At 41.3% G+C, this 21,093-nt stretch overlaps 1 protein-coding gene across 12 annotated transcripts in view; it reads left to right on the top strand.

Moving 5' to 3' along the window:
• Nucleotides 1-21,093, top strand: part of LOC140195234 (uncharacterized) — a 665,367-nt gene that overhangs the window by 478,240 nt on the left and 166,034 nt on the right. For 10 of the 12 annotated variants that reach the window (XM_072253281.1, XM_072253262.1, XM_072253330.1 and 7 more), the window contains one exon: nucleotides 8,415-8,555. In XM_072253281.1, coding sequence (XP_072109382.1) covers nucleotides 8,415-8,555 — 141 coding nt within the window. Of the gene's footprint in view, nucleotides 1-8,414; nucleotides 8,556-12,352; nucleotides 12,417-21,093 lie in introns of those variants that run through there. The other 2 variants (XM_072253339.1, XM_072253273.1) reach the window with 2 other exon arrangements.

Raw genomic sequence — 21,093 nt, 5'->3', positions numbered from 1 at the left:
GGTTATTTTGACCCTTTGGCCCACACTGCCTAGCAACCCCCAACAGCTCCAATTTAACCCTAACCTAATCATGGGAGAATTTACAATGAATACTTAACCTACCTGGTACATCTTTAGACTGTGGGAAGAAACCAGAGGACCCTGATAAAACCCACACATTCCACAGGAAGGACGTACAGAAATTCCTTACAAAGAACGCCAGGATTGATCTCTGAACTCTGAATAGCGGGCTCTTTAAAATTGTGCCCTGTTTTCTCAGGTCTAAGCCATTAATTAACAAAAGCTGTTCTGAAAGGGACATAACACGGTACAAACAGCACTGCTCCAGATACTGTGGTGAATCACAACTGAATGAATGGATGCTGGAGGTGAGGAGAGAAGGGGTGAGGGAGACTGATCCATTGGAGTCAGGCAGAGACCATTGCCTGCAGGAAACATGAGGATAACAAAGATCTAACAGGACGTGGGGAGGGACACCTCTGTGAAGATATCTATGCCTGTCTGGGGAAGACAGCCGTGTAGACATTGACTGTGCCCACAGTGTCAAGTCTCTTAAGCTGAAGGAACAGTGATGAAGCCTCCTCCTTTTATATTGATATAACGGTAGCAGAAGCTGGGGTACTGAGGTGGCCCTGGCATCAATGGGTAAAACAGTTCAGGTGCATAAATGAGATTGCATTGTACGTCAGAGATCTCGTTGAGGGCAAACAGAGTTTGAATGTTGGTCCTTTAGTGGGCACAGTTCCAGCGGAAATCAGTGTTAATAAAATATTGTTGTTCAACAAGTAAACAGAAGCAGTTGTTTTTCAGATCAATGGTTTCGCTAGCAATACATTTTGCATGTTGCACTATTGTCATCACTTGGGAAGCTTTACATCAGGAAAAAATATGCTACGAAAAAACAAAAGTTATGCTAAAGCATTAAGAGTTGAATTTCACAACAGAAAAGTGTACAGGTTATGTAATTTTTCAAATCACAGCATTTTCGTTTGGAGTTGTGCAAAGCTTTCTAAGCCCAGTATCATCTTAATCATCCTAATTAATTATATCTTCAACAAATTCCTGATAACTTGTCATTTTTAATTTCATGCTAAGAAACTGCAAATATAAAAGATAAATAAATAAATAAGTAAGGAAGTAAGTAAGCAAGCAAGCAAGCAAGCAATAAGTATCAAGAACATGAGATGAAGAGTCCTTAAAAGTGAATCCATAAGTTCTGGGAACAGTTCAGTGATGGGCTGAGTGAGGTTGATTGAAGTTATCCACTCTGGTTCAAGAACCTGGTGGTTGACAAGTAATAACTGTTCTTGAACCTGGTGTATGGGTTCGGAAGCTCCTATATCTTCTTCCTGATGGACGGAATGAGAAGACAGCATGCCCTGGGTGGTGGGCTCCTTGATGATGGATGCTGCTTTCCTATGAAAGTGATCCATATAGATGTGCTTAACGGTGGGGGAGGCTTCACCCATGATGGATTGGGCAGTATCCACTACTTTTTGGAGGATTTTCCATTCATGCAACCAGTCAATATACTCTCCATCACACATCTACGTATAGAAGTTGCCAAAGTTTCAGATATTATGCTGAATCTTCGCTAATTTCTAGGAAATTGACAGCTTTCTTCATATTGGCGCTTATGTGATGTGTGATTATGAGCTTATTGCTGACCCTTTCCATCTCTTGATAAGGACTGGCTCATGCACCCCTGGTTCCCTCCTCCTGAAGTCAATAATCAACTCCTTGGTCTTGGTGTCATTGAGAGAGATGTTGTTGTTGTGGCACCACTCAGATTTTCAGTCTCCCTCTTATATACTGATTCGTCACCACCTTTGATTCGGCAAACAACAGTGGTGTCATCAGCAAACTTAAATAAGGCATCAGAGCTGTGTTTAGCCTCACAGTCAAAAATATAAAGCAAGTCAAGCAGGGGTCTAAGCACACTGCATTGTGTACTACATTGCCCACCTTCCAGTGCTCTGGCACCAATATCATCAAAGTTGCAACTCTATCTCCACCCTTCTCTGGATTTGTGAAATAAAAGCTTTATCTAGTAGCACATGATTCAGTTACTAAGTGACCCTAGTTTAAAGTGATGGTCAAAACATTCAAGGGAATGTGAGATAGAACACTTTTCTGCAGAGCAGTTATAATCTGGTCTCAATGTCTGTGGCTGTGGTGGAAACATACACTCAGTGCTATCCAAAGGGATTTGGATCAGCGCTGAAAGAAAATCTTTTGGGGAAATGGATAGAGATGTTGCTCCATAATGAGGCAACACAGACTCAATAGGCCAATGGCTGCCCTTGTTCTTTGCCCTACTGCTTCAATGATTCTAACTGATCTTGCAAATCTGCTGCAAAACTGTGCCTCTGGAGATCTTTCATGTGTTCTGACACATGAGAGCAGCTCACGTACACACAAGTGGCAGCACAAAGGTGATTCAAAATGAAATGTCTTTAAGGTGTGACTGCACTTGCCTGGCATTTTTCCTTTGATGATCCTACTCCAGAAATTACAAATAAAGACATGTGCCCATAGGAATTCTGCTGACGGCGTCAGCTCTGTATAATATCACAGAAAGAAGATGCAGTGCAGATTTAATTAGCTGTCAAGAAGAGATCTTCAATTTCTTCTAATCATCAACAGTTCCAAAATAGTCAGTTGCTCAGAGTCAGCAATGTATCTTTAACAATAAGCATCTCAATGAAGTTAGCAGGTCTCTCTTATACTGTTAGTGATTTCATAAAATGACTGACTTCGATTGGAAAACTGCTCATACAACTTTAATCCAGAGGGAATGCTCACGGAATCTGCACCTGTCTTTTTCCTGAAAGATTGTCCATTTACTCATGAGCCCATCTTCTGACTATTTTGCATTAATATGATTGTTTATGCCGAGTTGACTATCATTCCCCAAAATGGGAATAAAACCATCCACTTAGTATGCTTGTACAAAAGCAGCTATTCCAATTCCTTATATGTTTGTGTGCCATCTAGTCAGATCATGCCGTACATACATACTGTGAGTTTGCTGAGCTGGTAAAACAAAACACAGAATGAAGAATATAGAATCATGACTACAAAGAAAGTGTAAACTATCAAAGTGCAGGGGCAAGTTTGAGCAAGATAAAGAGGTCAAGAGTTTAGCGTGAGAGGTCTGATCAAGAGTCTGATAACAGCAGGGTAGAAGATGTTGAGTCTGTTGGTATGTGCTTTCAAGCTTTGATATTTCTAGCCATTGAGAAAGGGGAGAAGAAAGAATGACTGGGATAGGAAGGGTCCTTGATTATACACCCTATCCTCGTTATATGCGAGGGATACGTTCCTCGAAGTTGACACATAATGTGAAATCGCATAATGTGAATAATTATTTAAATGGAGAAAATAGGGATGCGTTCCAGAGGGCTTCCTAAATATGTTTTACCTGTAACTTATTCACATTTTTATACCAATACAACACAAAAGCAGAACTACAAGACAATATTTGTATTATATTTAATCAATTTAAGGTAATATTCAATGTAATAAATCATAGAAAGTTAACATCCTCTGGTGTACAGTACTCACCAACGGCGGCAGGTGTGTTCGCTCCAGGAGATGAGAGGTTGTTGTGGTGTCGGGCAGGTTTACACGGATCTTTCAACTGAAGCTACAAGCATTCTTCAAATCCTTCCCGATCTTTCATTCTTCAGGCCTGACGAAGGGTTCCAGCCCGAAACGTCGACTGATCGTTTCTGACTGATGCTGCCTGACCTGCTGAGTCCATCCAGCGTACTGAAAGTGTTGCTTTGATCACAGCATCTACAGATTATTTTGTGTTTACATGGATAAGGTGGATGGTTGTGGTCATCAGGATAATATCAAGCACAGCAAGGGGTGAAGGAAGACTCACAAAACTCTTAGAACTGCCGGCAGCAGAAAGACTACAGCGATTTGCATAAAGTGGTGATGGTTGTTTGCTTAGCAGCATTTTGTTTTTCAGCGTAAATTTGCTTGTAGGGAAGAAGGGTTGACGGCAGGGAACGACTGAAATGCTGACTCCGTTCTAAACGTGGATCCATGTCCATTGCCATTTGTGTTCCGACTTCCACCATTCCCTCACCGTTGGTAAACTCCCGGGATTTTCAAAATCATCTGTTGTTTGCAGCATCTGAGAGATAGTTCGCCGTAAAAAAAAACGTACGCCTTGAATGTGGATTACACCGGTTGAGTGGTTGAATCAGCGATGTTGTGTTAGGCAGCAGGAAACGCACTGTTATGTTAGGATGAATGCTGTCCAAATGTTTAGGATGGGCTGGCGCATTGTCAAGCAACAAAAGAACTTTAAAGGCAAGATTCTGTTCCTGGCAGTAGATGCCACGCTGTTTATAATTTCCAACTTTTTTTCAAGTGTTAAAGTGGTTCTCTGCTGCTCGGCTGACGGCCCAAGACATGACATCGGATGCTTAGGAGGCATAGTTAAGTATTTCAAGCACAAAATCACTGCACCGTAGGTAAAACCAACAGAAGTTTAAGATGGCGCATCCACACGTTGCCAAAACCAATGTGAGAGTGGCGGGAGTGAGATTGTGAGGTGCGCGCACCTGACTTGTATTGGCGGGAAAGCGGTGCTTCTCATCCCAACAGTTAGACTGTGGGGTGTGCACACGTGACTTGTATTGGCAGGAAGGCAGTGCTCCTTGCATAACTGAATTTTGAATGCATGTAACGAGACCTTGGTAGAAATAGGTTCCTCACGTAACTGTGAATCCACATAGTCTGAAGACGCGTATAACGAGGATAGGATGTATTGGCTGTTTTCGCGAGGCAGCTGAGAGTGTCTGTGAACATGTGAGTTTCCTCCAGGTGCTCAGCTTTCCTTCGACATTCCAAAGACATACCAGTTAGTAGGTTAATTGGTCATTGTAAATTGTCCTGTGATTAGGCAAGGGTTAAATGGGTGGGTTGCTGGGCAGTGCAACTTGATTGGCCAAAGAGGCCAGTTCTGTGCTAAATAAATGATAAATTGGCCAAAAAGGCCAGTTCCGTGCTAAATAAATGATAAGTAAATATGTCATTGTTAATAAACCTAATTCTGATTCTTAAGTGGAGTCCCAACAGCAGGTAAACTGGCAAAACTGGTGTTGTGAATCTGTTGGTAAAATTTCAAGTTCTTTATTTGACAGTACATGCACTAAAATCCTGTCCACTGTTTAAACCCATAAATACAATTAGTTCTAAAAAAAATCAGTTGTTCAATTTCAGACAGATATCAAAACAGCAAGATCATTTCTATAAATATGTGTGTTGTGTTCATGAAACAGTACGCACCAGTTCATTGCCATATACTGACTTAAGTACTGTCTTTTGACTTTTTATTATCTGGTTTTAGAATATTGAAAAGTTACCATGCAAGCTGCGCCAGATTTCACATTCTCCTGACTTTGACCCAGCAAGGTACCACCCATCTGTCCGGAGCAGGTGGAGAAAAGCATTGAGAACACATTTTGGTTGCTGAATAGGAAGTCACTGGCAGGATGCTCTCCAGTTGCCTCCACCCAGCAGTTTATAAGCTGCTCCCAGGATCAGAGTATGGATTCCGTCCATTAAGAGCTGCAGTAGGAATGATAATCATTGCTAACCATTTTTTTTTAAGTTGCAGAGAGCAAATTTTTTTCACTCTATTGATGAAAAGGGACTGTATAGAATATTTCCCAGGTTTGACTACCATCAGAATTTCCCTCCATCTATGTCTGCTTCATGATGGCATGCAGGCTTAGAATTAGAGGGTACCCAGTTAAAACAGAGATGAGGAGAAATTTTTTTAGCCAGAGGGTCGTGGATTTGTGGAATTCGTTGGCACATATGGCTGTGGTGGCCCGATCATTGAGGGCATTTAAGGAGGAGTTTGACAGGTATCTAATTAGTCAGGGTATCAAGGGATATGGGGAAAAAGCCGGAAATTGGAACTAGATGGGTGAATAGTTTAGCTCATGGGGAAGCTGCGGAGAAGACTCGATGGGCCGAATGGCCTACTTCCGCTCCTTTGTCTTGTGATCTTGTGAAGGCTGTGATTCAAACCAGCAGGTCCAGCACTGATCCATTCACAGTTCACTTTGGAGTCAATCAACGCTTTCCTCAATCTTTCTTACAGCATATTTTTGTTGGGATTAAACTAATCAACAAGATGAATAAGAAGGTATTTGATAAGGTACCCATGCAAGGCTTATGCAGAAAATAAGGAGGCATAGGATCCAAGGGGACATTGCTTTGTGGATCCAAAACTGGCTTGCCCACAGTAGGCGAAGAGTGGTTGTAGACGGGTCATATTCTGCATGGAGGTCAGTGACCAGTGGTTTGCCTCAGGGATCTGTTCTGGGACCCCTACTCCTTGAGATTTTTATAAATGACTTGGATGAGGAAGTGGAGGAATGGGTTAGTAAATTTGCTGATGACACAAAGGTTGGGGGTGTTGTGGATAGTGTGGAAGGCTGTCAAAGGTTACAGCGGGATATTGATAGGATGCAAAACTGGACCGAGAGGTGGCAGATGGAGTTCAACCCAGATACATGTGAGGTGTTCATTATGGTTGGTCAAATATGGTGGCAGAATATAGCATTAATGGCAAGACTCTTGGCAGTGTGGAGGATCAAAGGGATCTTGGGGTCCAAGTCCGTAGGACACTCAAAGCTGCTGTGCAGGTTGACTCTGTGGTTAAGAAGGCATATGGTGCATTGGCCTTCATCAATCGTGGGATTGAGTCTAAGAGCTGAGAGGTAATGTTACAGCTATATAGGACCCTGGTCAGACCCCACTTGGAGTACTGTTCTCAATTCTGGTCGACTCACTAAAGGAAGGATGTGGAAACCATAGAAAGGGTGCAGAGGAGATTTACAAGGATGTTGCCTGGATTGGAGAGCATGCCTTATGAGAATAGGTTGAGTAAACTCGGCCTTTTCTCCTTGGAGTGATGGACGATGAGAGGTGATCTGATAGAGGTGTATAAGATAATGAGAGGCATTGATCGTGTGGTTAGTCGGAGGCTTTTTCCCAGGGCTGAAATGGCTAGCATGAGAGGGCATAGTATCAAGGTGCATGGAAGTAGGTACAGAGGAGATGTCAGGGGTGTTTTTTACGCAGAGAGTGGTGAGTGTGTGGAATGGGCTGCCAGCGGCGGTGGTGGAGGCGGAAACAATAGGGTCTTTTAAGAGACTCCTGGATGGGTACATGGAGCTTAGAAAAATTGAGAGCTATGGGTAAGCCTAGATAGTTCTAAGGTAAGGACATGATCGGCCCAGCTTTGTGGGCCAAAGAGCTCGTATTGTGCTGTAGGTTTTCTATGTTTCTATACAGCCTTCTTTGCCTTTACTCCTCACCTGCCTGGGGTGGTGGTAGAGACAGATGCATTAGAGGTATCTAAGAAACTCTTAGTTAGGCACATGGATGGGAGAATAGATGGAGGGTTATAAAGGAGGGAAGGGTTAAGTTGATCTTAGAGTAGGTGAAGAGGTCAGAACAACGTTGTGGGCCTAAGGGCCTGTACTGTGCTATTAACCAAAGCCACTCTAGCCTCATTTAGCCAAACAGCAGCTTGTAGGCAACAGGTTGAGAGGCTGAGCTCAACCTGCTCTCTGGCAAAAAAATGTGCACAGTGAAAGCCTGGAAATTCTTGAAATACATTTTGTCTATTTTCTTACAGTGAAGGTAAGCAGTGTTCTGTTCCTTCTTCAAAGTGCCAGCACAGACCATGCCCAGTTGAGGAAAGTGCATTGGAAGATCATGAGTCCATAATTTACACAAAACTAATATTTCAGATCATGTGTCCCAAGACTAAATGTTGATCAAAACTATTTCTCATTCTTAACTGTATGTGCCAATATTATCTACTGAAGGCCAACATCTACTGCTATGACATCTTTGCTTTTCCCTCCACTAATTAAATCACTTAACAAGCAGTCTTAATCAGTTCGGTTCCTCTTACTCAAACACGAGGAAATCTGCAGATGCTGGAATTTCAAGCAATACACATAAAAGTTGCTGGTGAACGCAGCAGGACAGGCAGCATCTCTAGGAAGAGGTACAGTCGACGTTTCGGGCCGAGACCCTTCTTTCAGTTAGTCCTGACGGAGGGTCTCGGCCCGAACGTCGACTGTACCTCTTCCTAGAGATGCTGCCTGGCCTGCTGCATTCACCAGCAACTTTGATGTGTGCAGTTCCTATTACTACTGTCTATCAGAAAAGGATTACCAGTGGTGATTGGGACTCAAGAAGTCAGTTAGTACTTTTTCAATTATAACATCCATATTTACCTATGTTACTATTGTTGCAAATAATTAATAAATATATTTTGATCACAAATACTACAAGGCTGCCAAATATGTTATGTCCTAATACGTTCTCGTTAAAGTAACTAGAATATTTTGGTGCCTCCACAGATTAAGGAAGAAGAGATTGCATATCTGCAAAACAAATATTATAATATCTGCTTGGAGCTAATGAAAGAGAAGTCTCAAGTCAAAGATCTTCAATTAAAGTTGGCTACAGAGGAGGAAAAGGTACAAAGCCTCAAAGGAGAGGTACATTACAATTTATTTTTCAGAAAAAGAAACTGCATTATGAAAATTACACCACCGATTATTTATTTACCTTTCAGAAATTCTGTTCATTTCATTTGGAGCTGATGCAGCTGTTAAAACAGAATTTGAAATACACTTTAACACAATAGTAGTTACATAAGCTGGTTTTGGTAACACTAATGAAAAATGGTTCATTTAATTGGAATAAATATATTCAATGAAACTCGATTACCAACTCAGCTATTTACAGGAACAATTTCATCTCGAGCTCTGTGCCTTTCAGAAATCTCCTCACTTTGCAATCAGCTACTAATTTAGTTGTATAACACATTGTGTTATTAGCAGATCATTGTTTCTTGCATAAGAAGGTGTCAGTTGTCACGTATTAGTGTTCATCAGTATCTTTTTTAGTTTCAAAAATTCTCTGCTGTTCTCAATTGCTCTCTTTTAGACCTGTTTTCTCCCTTTATGTCCAAAGCAATCATTTTTAAAACAACAGAAGAGATTTTGCCATTGCTGGAAAACTTGAGCAAAACAAACAAAATGCTGGAGGAGCTCAGCAAGCCAGGCAGCATCTATGGAGGGGAATAAGTAGTTGATGTTTCTGGCCAAGACCCTTCATCAGGACTGGATGGAAAGGGGGCAGAAGCCAGAATAAGAAGGTGGGGAGAGGGGAAGGAGAACAAGCTGGCAGGTGATAGGTGAGAGGGAAGGTGTGTGGGTGGGAGAGGGGGATGAAATAAGAAGTTGGTGGGAGAGATAAAGAGCTGACGTAAAAGGAATATGATAGGAAAGGACAGTGGACTGTGGAAGAAAGGGAAGGGGGAGGACCAGAGGGAAGTGATGGGCAGCTGAGCAGAAGAGAAAGGATGCGAAAGTAACCAGAATTGGAAATAGAGAAAGAGAGAAAGAGAGAAGGGGGAGACATTTGCATAGTGCTGTCCTTCAGTGTTTGCTTGGTGCTGTCGTCCCGTGTTTGGCGGAAGGACCAGGGAGCCATTCAGGGACTTGGACTATATTATTTTCTTTATTTCGCCTGTGTGCTTTCTTCTGAAATCATAACCATATGTGCTATTTTTGCTATGTGCTATGTGTTGTTGGTAATGTGCATTGTACCTTGGCCTCAGAGAAACGCTGTTTTGTTTGGCTGTATTCATGTATGGTTGAATGATAATCAAACTTCAACTGTACAGGACGATGGAGAAATTGATGTTCATACCTTCAGGTTGGAAGCTACCCAGACAGAATATGAGGTATTGTTCCTCCAACCTGATTTTGACTTCATCGCGACATTTGAGGATGCCACAGACATGTCAAAATTGGAATGGGATGGGGAACGTCGACTCAGGTCATGAGAGGCCTGCGTCGGGCATTTTCATGCCTTACAAGGGGCAGATTGGGAAGTCAAATTGAAATGGGTATCTACCAGGAGACCCTGCCTTTTGCACTGGGTAAAGCAAAAGTGCTCGACAAAGTGGTCCCCCAGTCTACAACGGATCTCATTGACGTAGAGGAGTACACACCTGGAGCACCGGATACAATAGATGACCTGTACATACCTGAAAGTGAAGTGTTGGCTCAACTGGAAGGACTATTTGGGGACATGAATGAGGGAGGACATGTAAGGGCAGATGTATCACTTGTCATGCTTGCAGGAATAAATGCCAGGAGGGAGATCAGTGAGCGTAGACGAGAGGACTATGCAGTCCGTCGAGAGAAATTCCTCCAGAAAGTAGAGAAGAAAGGGTAGGGAAAGATATGCTCACTAGTATGATCCCTTTGGAGATGGCAGAAGTTACAGAGAGTAATGTGCCAGGACATGTAGGCTCATGTGGTGGTAGGTAAGGACGGGGAACCCTATCCCTGTTATGACAGCAGGAGGATGGGCTGGGAGTAGATGTGTGGGAAATGGAGGGGATGCAGGTGAGGAGCAAGAGAAAATCTGCAGATGCTGGAGGTCCGAGCAGCACATACAAAATGCTTGGGGAACTCAGAAGGCCAGGCAGCATCTATGGAAAAGAGTACAGTTTAACGTTTCGGCCCGAAACGTCAACTGTACTTTTTTCCATTGATACTGCCTGACCTGCTAAGTTCCTCCAGCATTTTGTGTGGGATGCGGGTGAGGACAGCATCAGTGGTGATGGAAAGGAATCCTGTTCTTTGAAAAAAATGAGAACATCTCAAATGTTCTAGAATAGAAAGCCTCATCCTGACAACAGCTGTGGTGGCGATGGAGAAACTTCCTCACCCCTTTCCTTTCAAATTAAAACTTCTAGATTAAATATTGCTATATATTTGTCCTCAGTCTTTTGTGTTCAGTATTCTTTCTTTCCAGTCATATTTTCTGATGATACAGAAAAATTGATTTTGTCTCACTGAGTGTTTTCTGACCCAAGAGTAATCATATTCCCTGACTAGTTTTCCTGAGTAATCTATTCTCTCCATATTCTCATCAACTGCACCTGATTCTAGCACCTGCCTACACTCAGGACAATTTAAAGTGCCCAATGAACCAACCAACCAGCACTTCACAGGGGGAATCTGCAAACTCCACTGAAGGTGAGAATTGAATCTGCATCATTGGAGCTCTGAGGCAGCAGCTGTGCCATTGTGCCGCTCAGTAATTCGCCCTGACACACACAGGGCATCCTAAGCAATGTACTACTTGCCCTGATACCACTTCCGTGAATGGACCACTCTTGAAGAAGTTTCTGCTTGATCGGGTTGGATGCTGCTGACAGCCAGCTGATGGTTGTGTGGACTCAGTACATGGATTACCATGTCCCAGATTTCCAATTTAATGATGCTAGTTATTGTACGTTATTAGCAGTTTTATGTATATTTTATTTGACTTTTTTTTTTCAAAATATGGCAGTAAAAGGGATGGGGTTTTAGGAAGATTGTCTTGAGGCTCGGTCATTATTCATGTCTGCTCCACTCACAAATCTGATTTGTTTGCAGTACACATGTAACGTGGCTAGTGGGCTCATGCAGTGGTGAGCCCCAGCAGTGGGTTGGATCAAACCAAGCACAATCCAGCATCTGGATTTTCTCCACAAATGCTGCATGGCTCACTGAGTATTTTCAGTAGTCTTTTTCTTAAGTATCTTCTCTTGTGTTGCTGTTAAATTTTATTTGATCTTACTTCTTTGAAGCACCTTGGGATACTTCTACTGCATTGAAGGGACAATGCGAATGAAAGTTGTTGCTGTTGTTATTAATGATGCAGACTGATGTATTGGCCCTAAGCCTTTCCCTTGGACAACATCGGTGTTGTGGAGAGGGGAGACTTGCAGCATGGGCAACTGCCGGTCTTCCATACAACCTTGCCCAGGCCTGCACCCTGGAAACCCTCTAAGGCGCAAATCCATGGTCTCACGGGACTAACGGATGCCTATACATATAGGACTGATGTCATCACTTGTGTTAGTAATCACAGTGTCCATCAAAGAATTGTTTCTCCAACTGGAAAGTATTTAAGTGTGGGAAATGATGAAGACATGAAGAAGGAATGCATGGCATGTTATGTCACTAAACAGGCTAGGAATCATCTAGTGTGTTCACATTAGTGGGTTTGTGAGCTCTGAGGTTACTGATATGCTAGAGGCAAAGTAACTAAAGAACACTCTTAACTAAGGAACATTCCTATATTCCCCACCACACTGTTGGTAATGCTCACTCTATACCAAATTCTTGCTCCAAGTTACTGGTATAGCTGGGAGATACTTCTTTTTTCTTCCTCTTATATTTCAGAAAGTAACTGTTGATTGACATCAGAATCTTTCCCCTTCTTTCAGAGAACAAAGTGCTCTTGCTAGAATGAGGTCGTGTTTTGTGGAAGAAGTGGACAGTCAGCTGAGCTTCTCGTCTCTCGTAACGCGATAGTGTTGCCTTTCAAAATATCTTAGATAATGGTTTAAAAACTAGAACGATTTCAATGATTGATGAAAATCATGCATACATTATATAATCCACTGTAATCTTTGTTATAACAAACGAACCTGAAGGATGTCACTTTCACTAACTGTTCCTTGTTTACTTTTAATATATGTAAATTAAGTTATCATATCCTCTTGAGAGTGCTGGATAGCCTAAAGGCTTATGTTTTAAGTGCAGTATTTGCATTTGCAAATCATTATTTTTGGTGAGGCCTGAAAGAATTTGATGGCATGGTGTCGGTATCTGTCTCTATGTCATTGTGCGTGTAATTGATAATGATACTAGCTGTAATTGCTCATGCATGCAAATGAAAGTCTTTGAAATTTTAGCTGAATGTAAGTAAGATTTTAATTTTAGATAGTTTTTTTTTAGGACTGTGTTGATATCAAACTTTATCTTGTTAGAATTATCACGATGCCATTAATATAAGTTGAAATCCATTCAAAGATGAATAGTTGTAATATTCTAATTAGTGTTTTCATTTGCTAAGCTAATGAGATTTAACTAGTATCACAAATGGCCTGCAGTATATAACAGCAGCCAAGCAACTGGAAATTACATCTTATTGACAAAACCGGTTGCATTATAAGCTGTCAACGGGCTACTTTGTTACTATAACATCAGCATTCAGTTTGTCGATCAGCAAATGTGAAATTCTGTTTAATAAGGATAATGCTAATGGACAGTATTAAGACAGGAATTAATAATAAAGAACTTATTTTAAGTGTGATAAAAAAAAATACGTTTGAACATTTACATCCCAAGTATATTATTAAAGTGAACCAGTGATCACAGAGGGATCTCAAATTCAGTCTAGCGTAAAAATAGGAAGTTTCCAGTTAAATCATTTATCAATGGCTTCAGCTTCTGTGAAAGTCAATACTATTGCTATTAAGTAGCTCTTCAAAAAAACTCGCATGAGAACATGGTGGGGTCAAATCTAGACTTGGCACGAATGCTGGAGTCAAGAGTGTAAAACCAGTACAACTTGAAAAGAATAATAGAATTGAATCGAGTGAACATGGGTTTATAAAATGAAGGTCACATTTGACTGACCTGCTGAAGCTCTTTGAGAATATAATGAGTTGAGTAAAAATGGGGTAACCTTGGGATGTGGAGTATTTGGATTTTTAAAGCTATTTGATAGGTTCCCACACAGAACATTGATCAACAAAGTTAAGACACATAAGTTTGGGGATAATATATTGATCTTGATTGAGAATCACTACTGGGCCTAAAGCAAATAGTAGGAAATAACATATTGTTCTCAAGCTGGCAGGCCTGGACTCGTGGATTACCATAGGTATCAGTGCTGAAGTTCCAAAATTTCACAATCTACATTGAGAAGGCCAAACGCCATGTTTCCTGGTTTGCTGATTGTACTAAACATGGTGGATAGTGAACTTGGAGGAAGATTACAGTGACTTCAAGGGTAAATGGACAAGTTGAATCAAATATGTAATGATGCAATGCTATGTGGAAAATATTCTGGTATCTATATCAGAAAGGCAAAGTGTGTTAAATGATCAGAGACTGGTTAACATGTTCACAAGGACCAAAGTATGCTTGTATACACATCACTGAAGGCCAGTGCACAGGTGCATCAAATAATCAAGAGGGCAAATAGTATATTGGTCTCTATTATGAGAAGATTTAATCATAGTCATAATCATACTTTAGCGATCCTGAGGGAAATTGGTTTTCGTTACAGTTGCACCAACCAAGAATAGAGTATAAATATAGCAATATAAAACCATAATAATTAAATAGTATTATGTAAATTATGCCAGAAAATTAGTCCAGAACCAGCCTATTGGCTCAGGGTGTCTGACCCTCCAAGGGAGGACTTGTAAAGTTTGATGGCCACAGGCAGGAATGATTTGAATGCAGAAGTAAGTAAGTAAGCCCTATCAGGAGGCGGGAGGAGAAGATGGCGGTACAACGCAGCGCGCGCAGCTCTCCGGTGAAATGATATCGTATTTGTAAGTAGGATGCCGTGCACAATTCTGATTTGATGGAGACAGACATGAGAGCAGAGAGGAACATCTGGAGAAATTTCTGAAATGCCCGGTTCGCTGCCGCTGCTACTGTGCGATCGAGAATCTCCGGAAGGTGACCCCAACATCCCCGGCTTTGCCTGCTGCTGGCGACCGAGGCTGGGGTCGAAGCGGTCGGCAGAGATGGTGCTCGGTACTAGGTGTCGGAGGGCTGGTCAGAGGCTCGAAGTTTTCGGATGACTCAGAGTCGGACTGTGGTCGGGCATGGCAGGGGGAGTTTTCTTCCTTCTCCCGTCTGCGTGAGATGTGGGACTTTCAAGAGACTTTGAACTTTTTTACTGTGCCCATGGCCTGTTCTTCATCAAGTTATAGTATTGTTGCACTGTTGTAACTATATGTTATATTTATGTGGTTTTTGTTAGTTTCAGTCTTGGTCTGTCCTGTGTTTCTGTGATATCACACCGGAGGAATATTGTATCATTTCTTAATGCATGCATTACTAAATGACAGTAAAAAGAGGACTGTGTGTCCTCATAATCTAATCTATCAGAGGACCTTGGTGTATGATATTATCTAAAGGGTATAATTGTGATAGAGGGAGTGCAGTGATGATCCCAGGTTCTGGGGAAAACAGATTGAGGAGAGGTTGAGTAGGTGGAGAGTGTATTCCCTAGTACATAGATGAATCACAGCAGATCCAATTCAAATTTGATCCCCAACAAAAGAGAGGGGGACCTGCAGCATGGTATCAGAATGTGTAGGTTGCTTAGGACTGAGGTGATGAGAAATTCCTCAATTCAGAGTGAGATGAATCTTTGGAACTCTCTACTTAAAGGCACTTTGGAGGTTTCATCAATGTGCCCAGTCAAGACAGAGTGGTACTTTTCCGGACATCAATGAAATAGAGGGGTGTGCATACTGTGTGTCGGAGGCACTGAGGTAGAACGTCAGCTATGAATTTAGTGAGTAATTGAGCAGCCTTGATGGGCCAGGTAGCTTACTCCTACTTCTTATGTTCTTATGAAACAGTCTATGTGATACTTGATAGGTTACGCAGCAGTGAAGGAAGAAGGTTGTCAAAGTAGAAAATAGTAGTTGAAGGGAGAAGGAATCAATCTTGAAATAGAGAGCCAATTCTTCATTGGAAATATTACCCAATCCTTCCACATGTTGAGAATATTGCTGTAGTTTGTTTTAGTCTTTGTGTGGAAAATTGATTTCTGAGAAATGGAGATCAATTATAAAAGTATCATACATGTTTCATAACAAGCAGATAATACAATATTCCACTCCAATACTAATTTTGTTATTGAAGTGAACAGTTTCTTTTAAAATTTGCAACCAACATGATCTATGCATATTTTTGACTGACTATGTTCTTCCAAATGCATCCAATAACAGAACTTCAGCGTACAATTTGCACTCTTTCCATTTTTAATGTTTTTTAAAGCATGTTCCTAATAGTCAGGTAAGTTCATATGTTTCTAGGATAAATAAAACATTATAATGAGAATTTTGCTTTCTTACATAACTTACACATTTTTACTAATTTTTATTCCCCATACGTTTATTGATCTTGATTTTCCTATGAAATCTCATCAACTCCATGTGAGTTTCAGGAAGTTCATGATCCCCATATTACTTTGTTTCAATGCATTTAATCTACCTAACAGTATTGGGATTGTCCCAGCCAAATCCAATCTTATTTTCCCCGGTATCTTTTGAATTGCGAACTTCTTTAGGGGTTGTTGCATTATTAGTAGAAACCGAAAAGTAATAAAATCAGCCAAGATTGGTGAGATCTTCTTACTGCAGAAATCAATGAAATTAATTTGGGGGAAGAGAGTTAATTATGAAGCTTCAGATACTTAAATTTACTTCTGTGAATATCTGATTTACACTGCACTCCAAAGGAAGTTATATAATACAACACTAGCAGAACATCTTTTCTCCAGAACTATTTACCTATGCAAAGGATTGTACAAGTCAATAGAACACTCCCAATTATGCAATGGTCCTTTTTGAACCAGTGGCTATTTGAACTGCGGACATGAAGCCTGATGCTGCTGAATATATTAATAAAGCAAATACAGCTGTGTTCAGTAAAATGTCTTACTAAATATCCACTGTTAACCAATTGGAAAAAAAATGTTATTTCAATCATTAAAGCAGCCATGTAGTCTTGTGGTCACCTGTCAAATCCAAGATGAAATATTTAATCTAATGAATGATCTCCCTTTATAATGCATATCTTTTCTATTCTTATAACTGACTGTTCAAATAATAATTACTATTCTATTGTTAATGCTGTTAATAAAGATTGAGCAAAGTAAATAAACTTCAGGAAGTTTGCACTCTGGCCAAAATTAAGGGAATACATTGAGAGAACGCCTAAAAAGCAACTGAAAATTACTACCCTACTGACAAGTTACACACATGATATAGAATAGGTCCTATAGGATAGATAGATATTTCAACATGCTTTATGAACTGCTGTGGAACTTATATCTAAAGACAAAAAATCATAACCTATTCCATTTATCAAACTCAAATTGGCCCCATTGCAAGCATTTCAGCTTTGCTAGTGGTGGGTTATCTGTTCATTTCCTACATGAAGCTCATAAGCTGTCCTATAGGATAGAGTATCCACCTCTACGACCCCTGGTGATACGTAACTCTATGAAGGGAATTCTGTTTCACTACCTATCATTTATCAATCCCCATCTATACTGCTAATAATTCTGTATACTTCAGTCAGGAAACCTCCCAATTTCCTCCTCCACTGCAAGGAAATAAATCCAGTCTACCTAGTCCCTTCTCATAACTAAAACACACCATTTCAGGCAACATTCCAAGATTTTATCCTCCCCAGTGCAATCGTATCTTCTTTCCTATAGTCACAGTATGTTGACAGGCTGACTAGGGGGAATGCCATACTAGATCTAGTATTAGGTAATGAACCAGGTCAGGTCACAGATCTCTCAGTGGGTGAGCATCTGGGGGACAGTGACCACCGCTTTCTAGCCTTTAGCATTATCATGGAAAAGGATAGATTCAGAGAGGACAGGAAAATTTTTAATTGGGGAAGGGCAAATTATGAGACTATAAGGCTAGAACTTGCGGGTGTGAATTGGGATGATGTTTTTGCAGGAAAATGTACTATGGACATCTGGTCGATGTTTAGAGATCTCTTGCAGGATGTTAGGGATAAATTTGTCCCAGTGAGGAAGATAAAGAATGGTAGGGTGAAGGAACCATGGGTGACAAGTGAGGTGGAAAATCTAGTCAGGTGGAAGAAGGCAGCATACATGAGGTTTAGGAAGCAAGGATCAGATGGGTCTATTGAGGTAGCAAGAAAGGAGCTTAAGAAGGGGCTGAGAAGAGCAAGAAAGGGGGCATGAGAAGGCCTTGATGAGTAGGGTAAAGGAAAACCCCAAGGCATTCTTCAATTATGTGAAGAACGAAAGGATGACAGGAGTGAAGGTAGGACAGATTAGAGATAAAGGTGGGAAGATGTGCCTGGAGGCTGTGGAAGTGAGCGAATTCCTCAATGAATACTTCTCTTCAGTATTCACCAATGACAGGGAACTTGATGCCGGTGAGGACAATATGAGTGAGGTTGATGTTCTGGAGCATGCTGATATTAAGGGAGAGGAGGTGTTGGAGTTATTAAAATACATTAGGACGTGTAAGTCCCCGGGGCCTGATGGAATATTCCCCAGGCTGCTCCACGAGGTGAGGGAGGAGATTGCTGAGCCTCTGGCTAGGATCTTTATGTCCTCGTTGTCCACGGGAATGGTGCCAGAGGATTGGAGGGAAGCGAATGTTGTCTCCTTGTTCAAAAAAGGTAGTAGGGATAGTCCGGGTAATTATAGACCAGTGAGCCTTACATCTGTTGTGGGAAAGCTGTTGGAAAACATTATTAGGGATAGGATCTAGGATCATTTAGAGAATCATGGTCTGATCAGGGACAGTCAGCATGGCTTTGTGAAGGGCAGATCGTGTCTAACAAGCCTGATAGAGTTTTTGAGGGGGTGACTAGGCATATAGATGAGGGTAGTGCAGTGGATGTGATCTATATGGATTTTAGTAAGGCATTTGACAAGGTTCCACATGGTAGGCTTATTCAGAAAGTCAGAAGGCATGGGATCCAGGGAAGTTTGGCCAGGTGGATTCAGAATTGGCTTGCCTGCAGAAGGCAGAGGGTCGTGGTGGAAAGAGTACATTCAGATTGGAGGGATGTGACTAGTGGGGTCCCACAAGGATCTGTTCTGGGACCTCTACTCTTCATGATTTTTATTAACGACCTGGATGTGGGGGTAGAAGGGTGGGTTGGCAAGTTTGAAGATGATACAAAGGTTGGTGGTGTTGTAGATAGTGTAGAGGATTGTCGAAGATTGCAGAGAGACTTTGATAGGATGCAGAAGTGGGCTGAGAAGTGGCAGATGGAATTCAACCCGGAGAAGTGTGAGGTGGTACACCTTGGAAGGACAAACTCCAAGGCAGAGTACAAAGTAAATGGCAGGATACTTGGTAGTGTGGAGGAGCAGAAGGATCTGGGGGTACATGTCCACAGATCACTGAAAGTTGCCTCACAGGTAGATAGGGTAGTTAAGAGAGCTTATGGGGTGTTAGCTTTCATAAATCGAGGGATAGAGTTTAAGAGTTGTGATGTAATGATGCAGCTCTATAAAACTCTGGTTAGGCCACACTTGGAGTACTGTGTCTAGTTCTGGTCACCTCACTATAGGAAGGATGTGGAAGCATTGGAAAAGGTACAGAGGAGATTTACCAGGATGCTGCCTGTTTTAGAGAGTATGGATTATGATCAGAGATTAAGGGAGCTAGGGCTTTACACTTTGGAGAGAAAGAGGATGAGAGGAGACATGATAGAGGTGTACAAGATATTAAGAGGAATAGGTAGAATGGATCGCCAGCGCCTCTTCCCCAGGGCACCACTGCTCAATACAAGAGGACATGGCTTTAAGATAAGTTGTGGAAAGTTCAAGGGGGATATTAGAGGAAGGTTTTTTACTCAGAGAATGGTTGGTGTGTGGAATGCACTGCCTGAGTCAGTGGTGGAGGCAGATACACTAGTGAAATTTAAGAGACTACTAGACAGGTATATGGAGGAATTTAAGTTTGGGGGGTTATATGGGAGGCAGGGTTTGAGGGTCTGCACAACATTGTGGGCCAAAGGGCCTGTAATGTGCTGTACTATTCTACATCTATGTCTATAGTATGGTGACTAGAGCAACACAATAATATTTCAGTGATGGCATAACCAATATTTTATAAAATTAAACAACAGCCTTCTTACTTTTCCATTCCATGCCTTAGTAATGAGAACATCATCATCATCATCATCATCATCAGGTGCCATGCCAAGTTTGAGCTTTGACTGCCATGGCCCACACACTCCTGTTTCGGGTCAAGTGGATCAATTTATTGGTATTCTTTTCCAGTTCTCTGGCTGCTATCTCCATCAGCATTTGTCTTTGTCTTCCTCTTGCTTTCTTCCATTCAATCTTTCCCATAATTACAGTGCATTCTAACTCCTCTTTCCTAATTACGTGTCCAATGAAGTTACGTTGCCTTTTCGTGATCTCATACATTGTTTCTCTTTTTGTGTTCACTCTGTTCATGACATCCTCATTAGATATTTGTTTCGTCTGTGATATTCTTTGCATCCTCCTCAGAAACCACGTCTCTGCTGCTTCAATTCATTTCCTCATGTTACTAGATATTGTCCAACATTCTGAGCCGTATAACATAACTGGATAAAGGTAACTTTTCAGTACTCTGAGGTGGGTTGTCGTGCCTAGTTTAGTATTGGTCAGTATACTCTTCATTCTGGTAAAGGTGTCTTTTGCCATCCCTATTCTTCTTTTGATGTCCACGTCGCACCTGCCATCTGATGTCACCCAGCTTCCTAAGTAGCAAATGTTCTGTACTTGTTTTATGTCTTCCCCGTTTATTCTCAGCCTGCAGATAGTATTCTCCTTCTTTTTGGATATCACCATACATTCTGTCTTTTTCCAATTGATAGATAGACCCATTTTTGCACTTTCTTCAACAACTATATCAATTAAGTTTTGTAGTTCTTCCTCCGTACTTGCAATTAACACAGTGTCATCTGCATATCTGAAATTATTGACGTTTTCACCGCCAAGTTTGATTCTCAAGATGTCTCTTATTTTTTGTAATATTGTTTCACTGTACACATTAAATAAATCAGGGGAGAAAACACTCCCTTGTCTTAACGCCTCTCTTGATTTTCTTAAACTATTCTATTCTTACAGCGGCAGTTTGCTCCCAGTACAGATTTCGGATTAGGTGGAGATCTTGCAGCAGCAACTCAATGCATTAAAACATGTAGACATGGTCAAGAGGTTCAGTTGCTCTTCTTGCCGAACAACAGAATGGGGAAGAGATGTGGTCTAAGTGATTTTGACAATAGAATTATTGTTGGTCAGAAGGGGTGGTTTGAGTATCTCAGAAACTGCTGATCGCTTGGGATTTTCACGAACAACAGTCTCTGGAGTTTACAGAGAGTGGTGCAAGAAACCAAAAAAAAAATCAGTGAGTGGCAGTTCTGTTGG

This window comes from Mobula birostris, chromosome 1 (genome assembly GCF_030028105.1).
Source record: "Mobula birostris isolate sMobBir1 chromosome 1, sMobBir1.hap1, whole genome shotgun sequence".
Taxonomy (NCBI): Eukaryota; Metazoa; Chordata; class Chondrichthyes; order Myliobatiformes; family Myliobatidae; genus Mobula; species Mobula birostris.
Note: the sequence above shows the minus strand (reverse complement) of the source record. Positions and strands in the feature narration are given on the sequence as shown.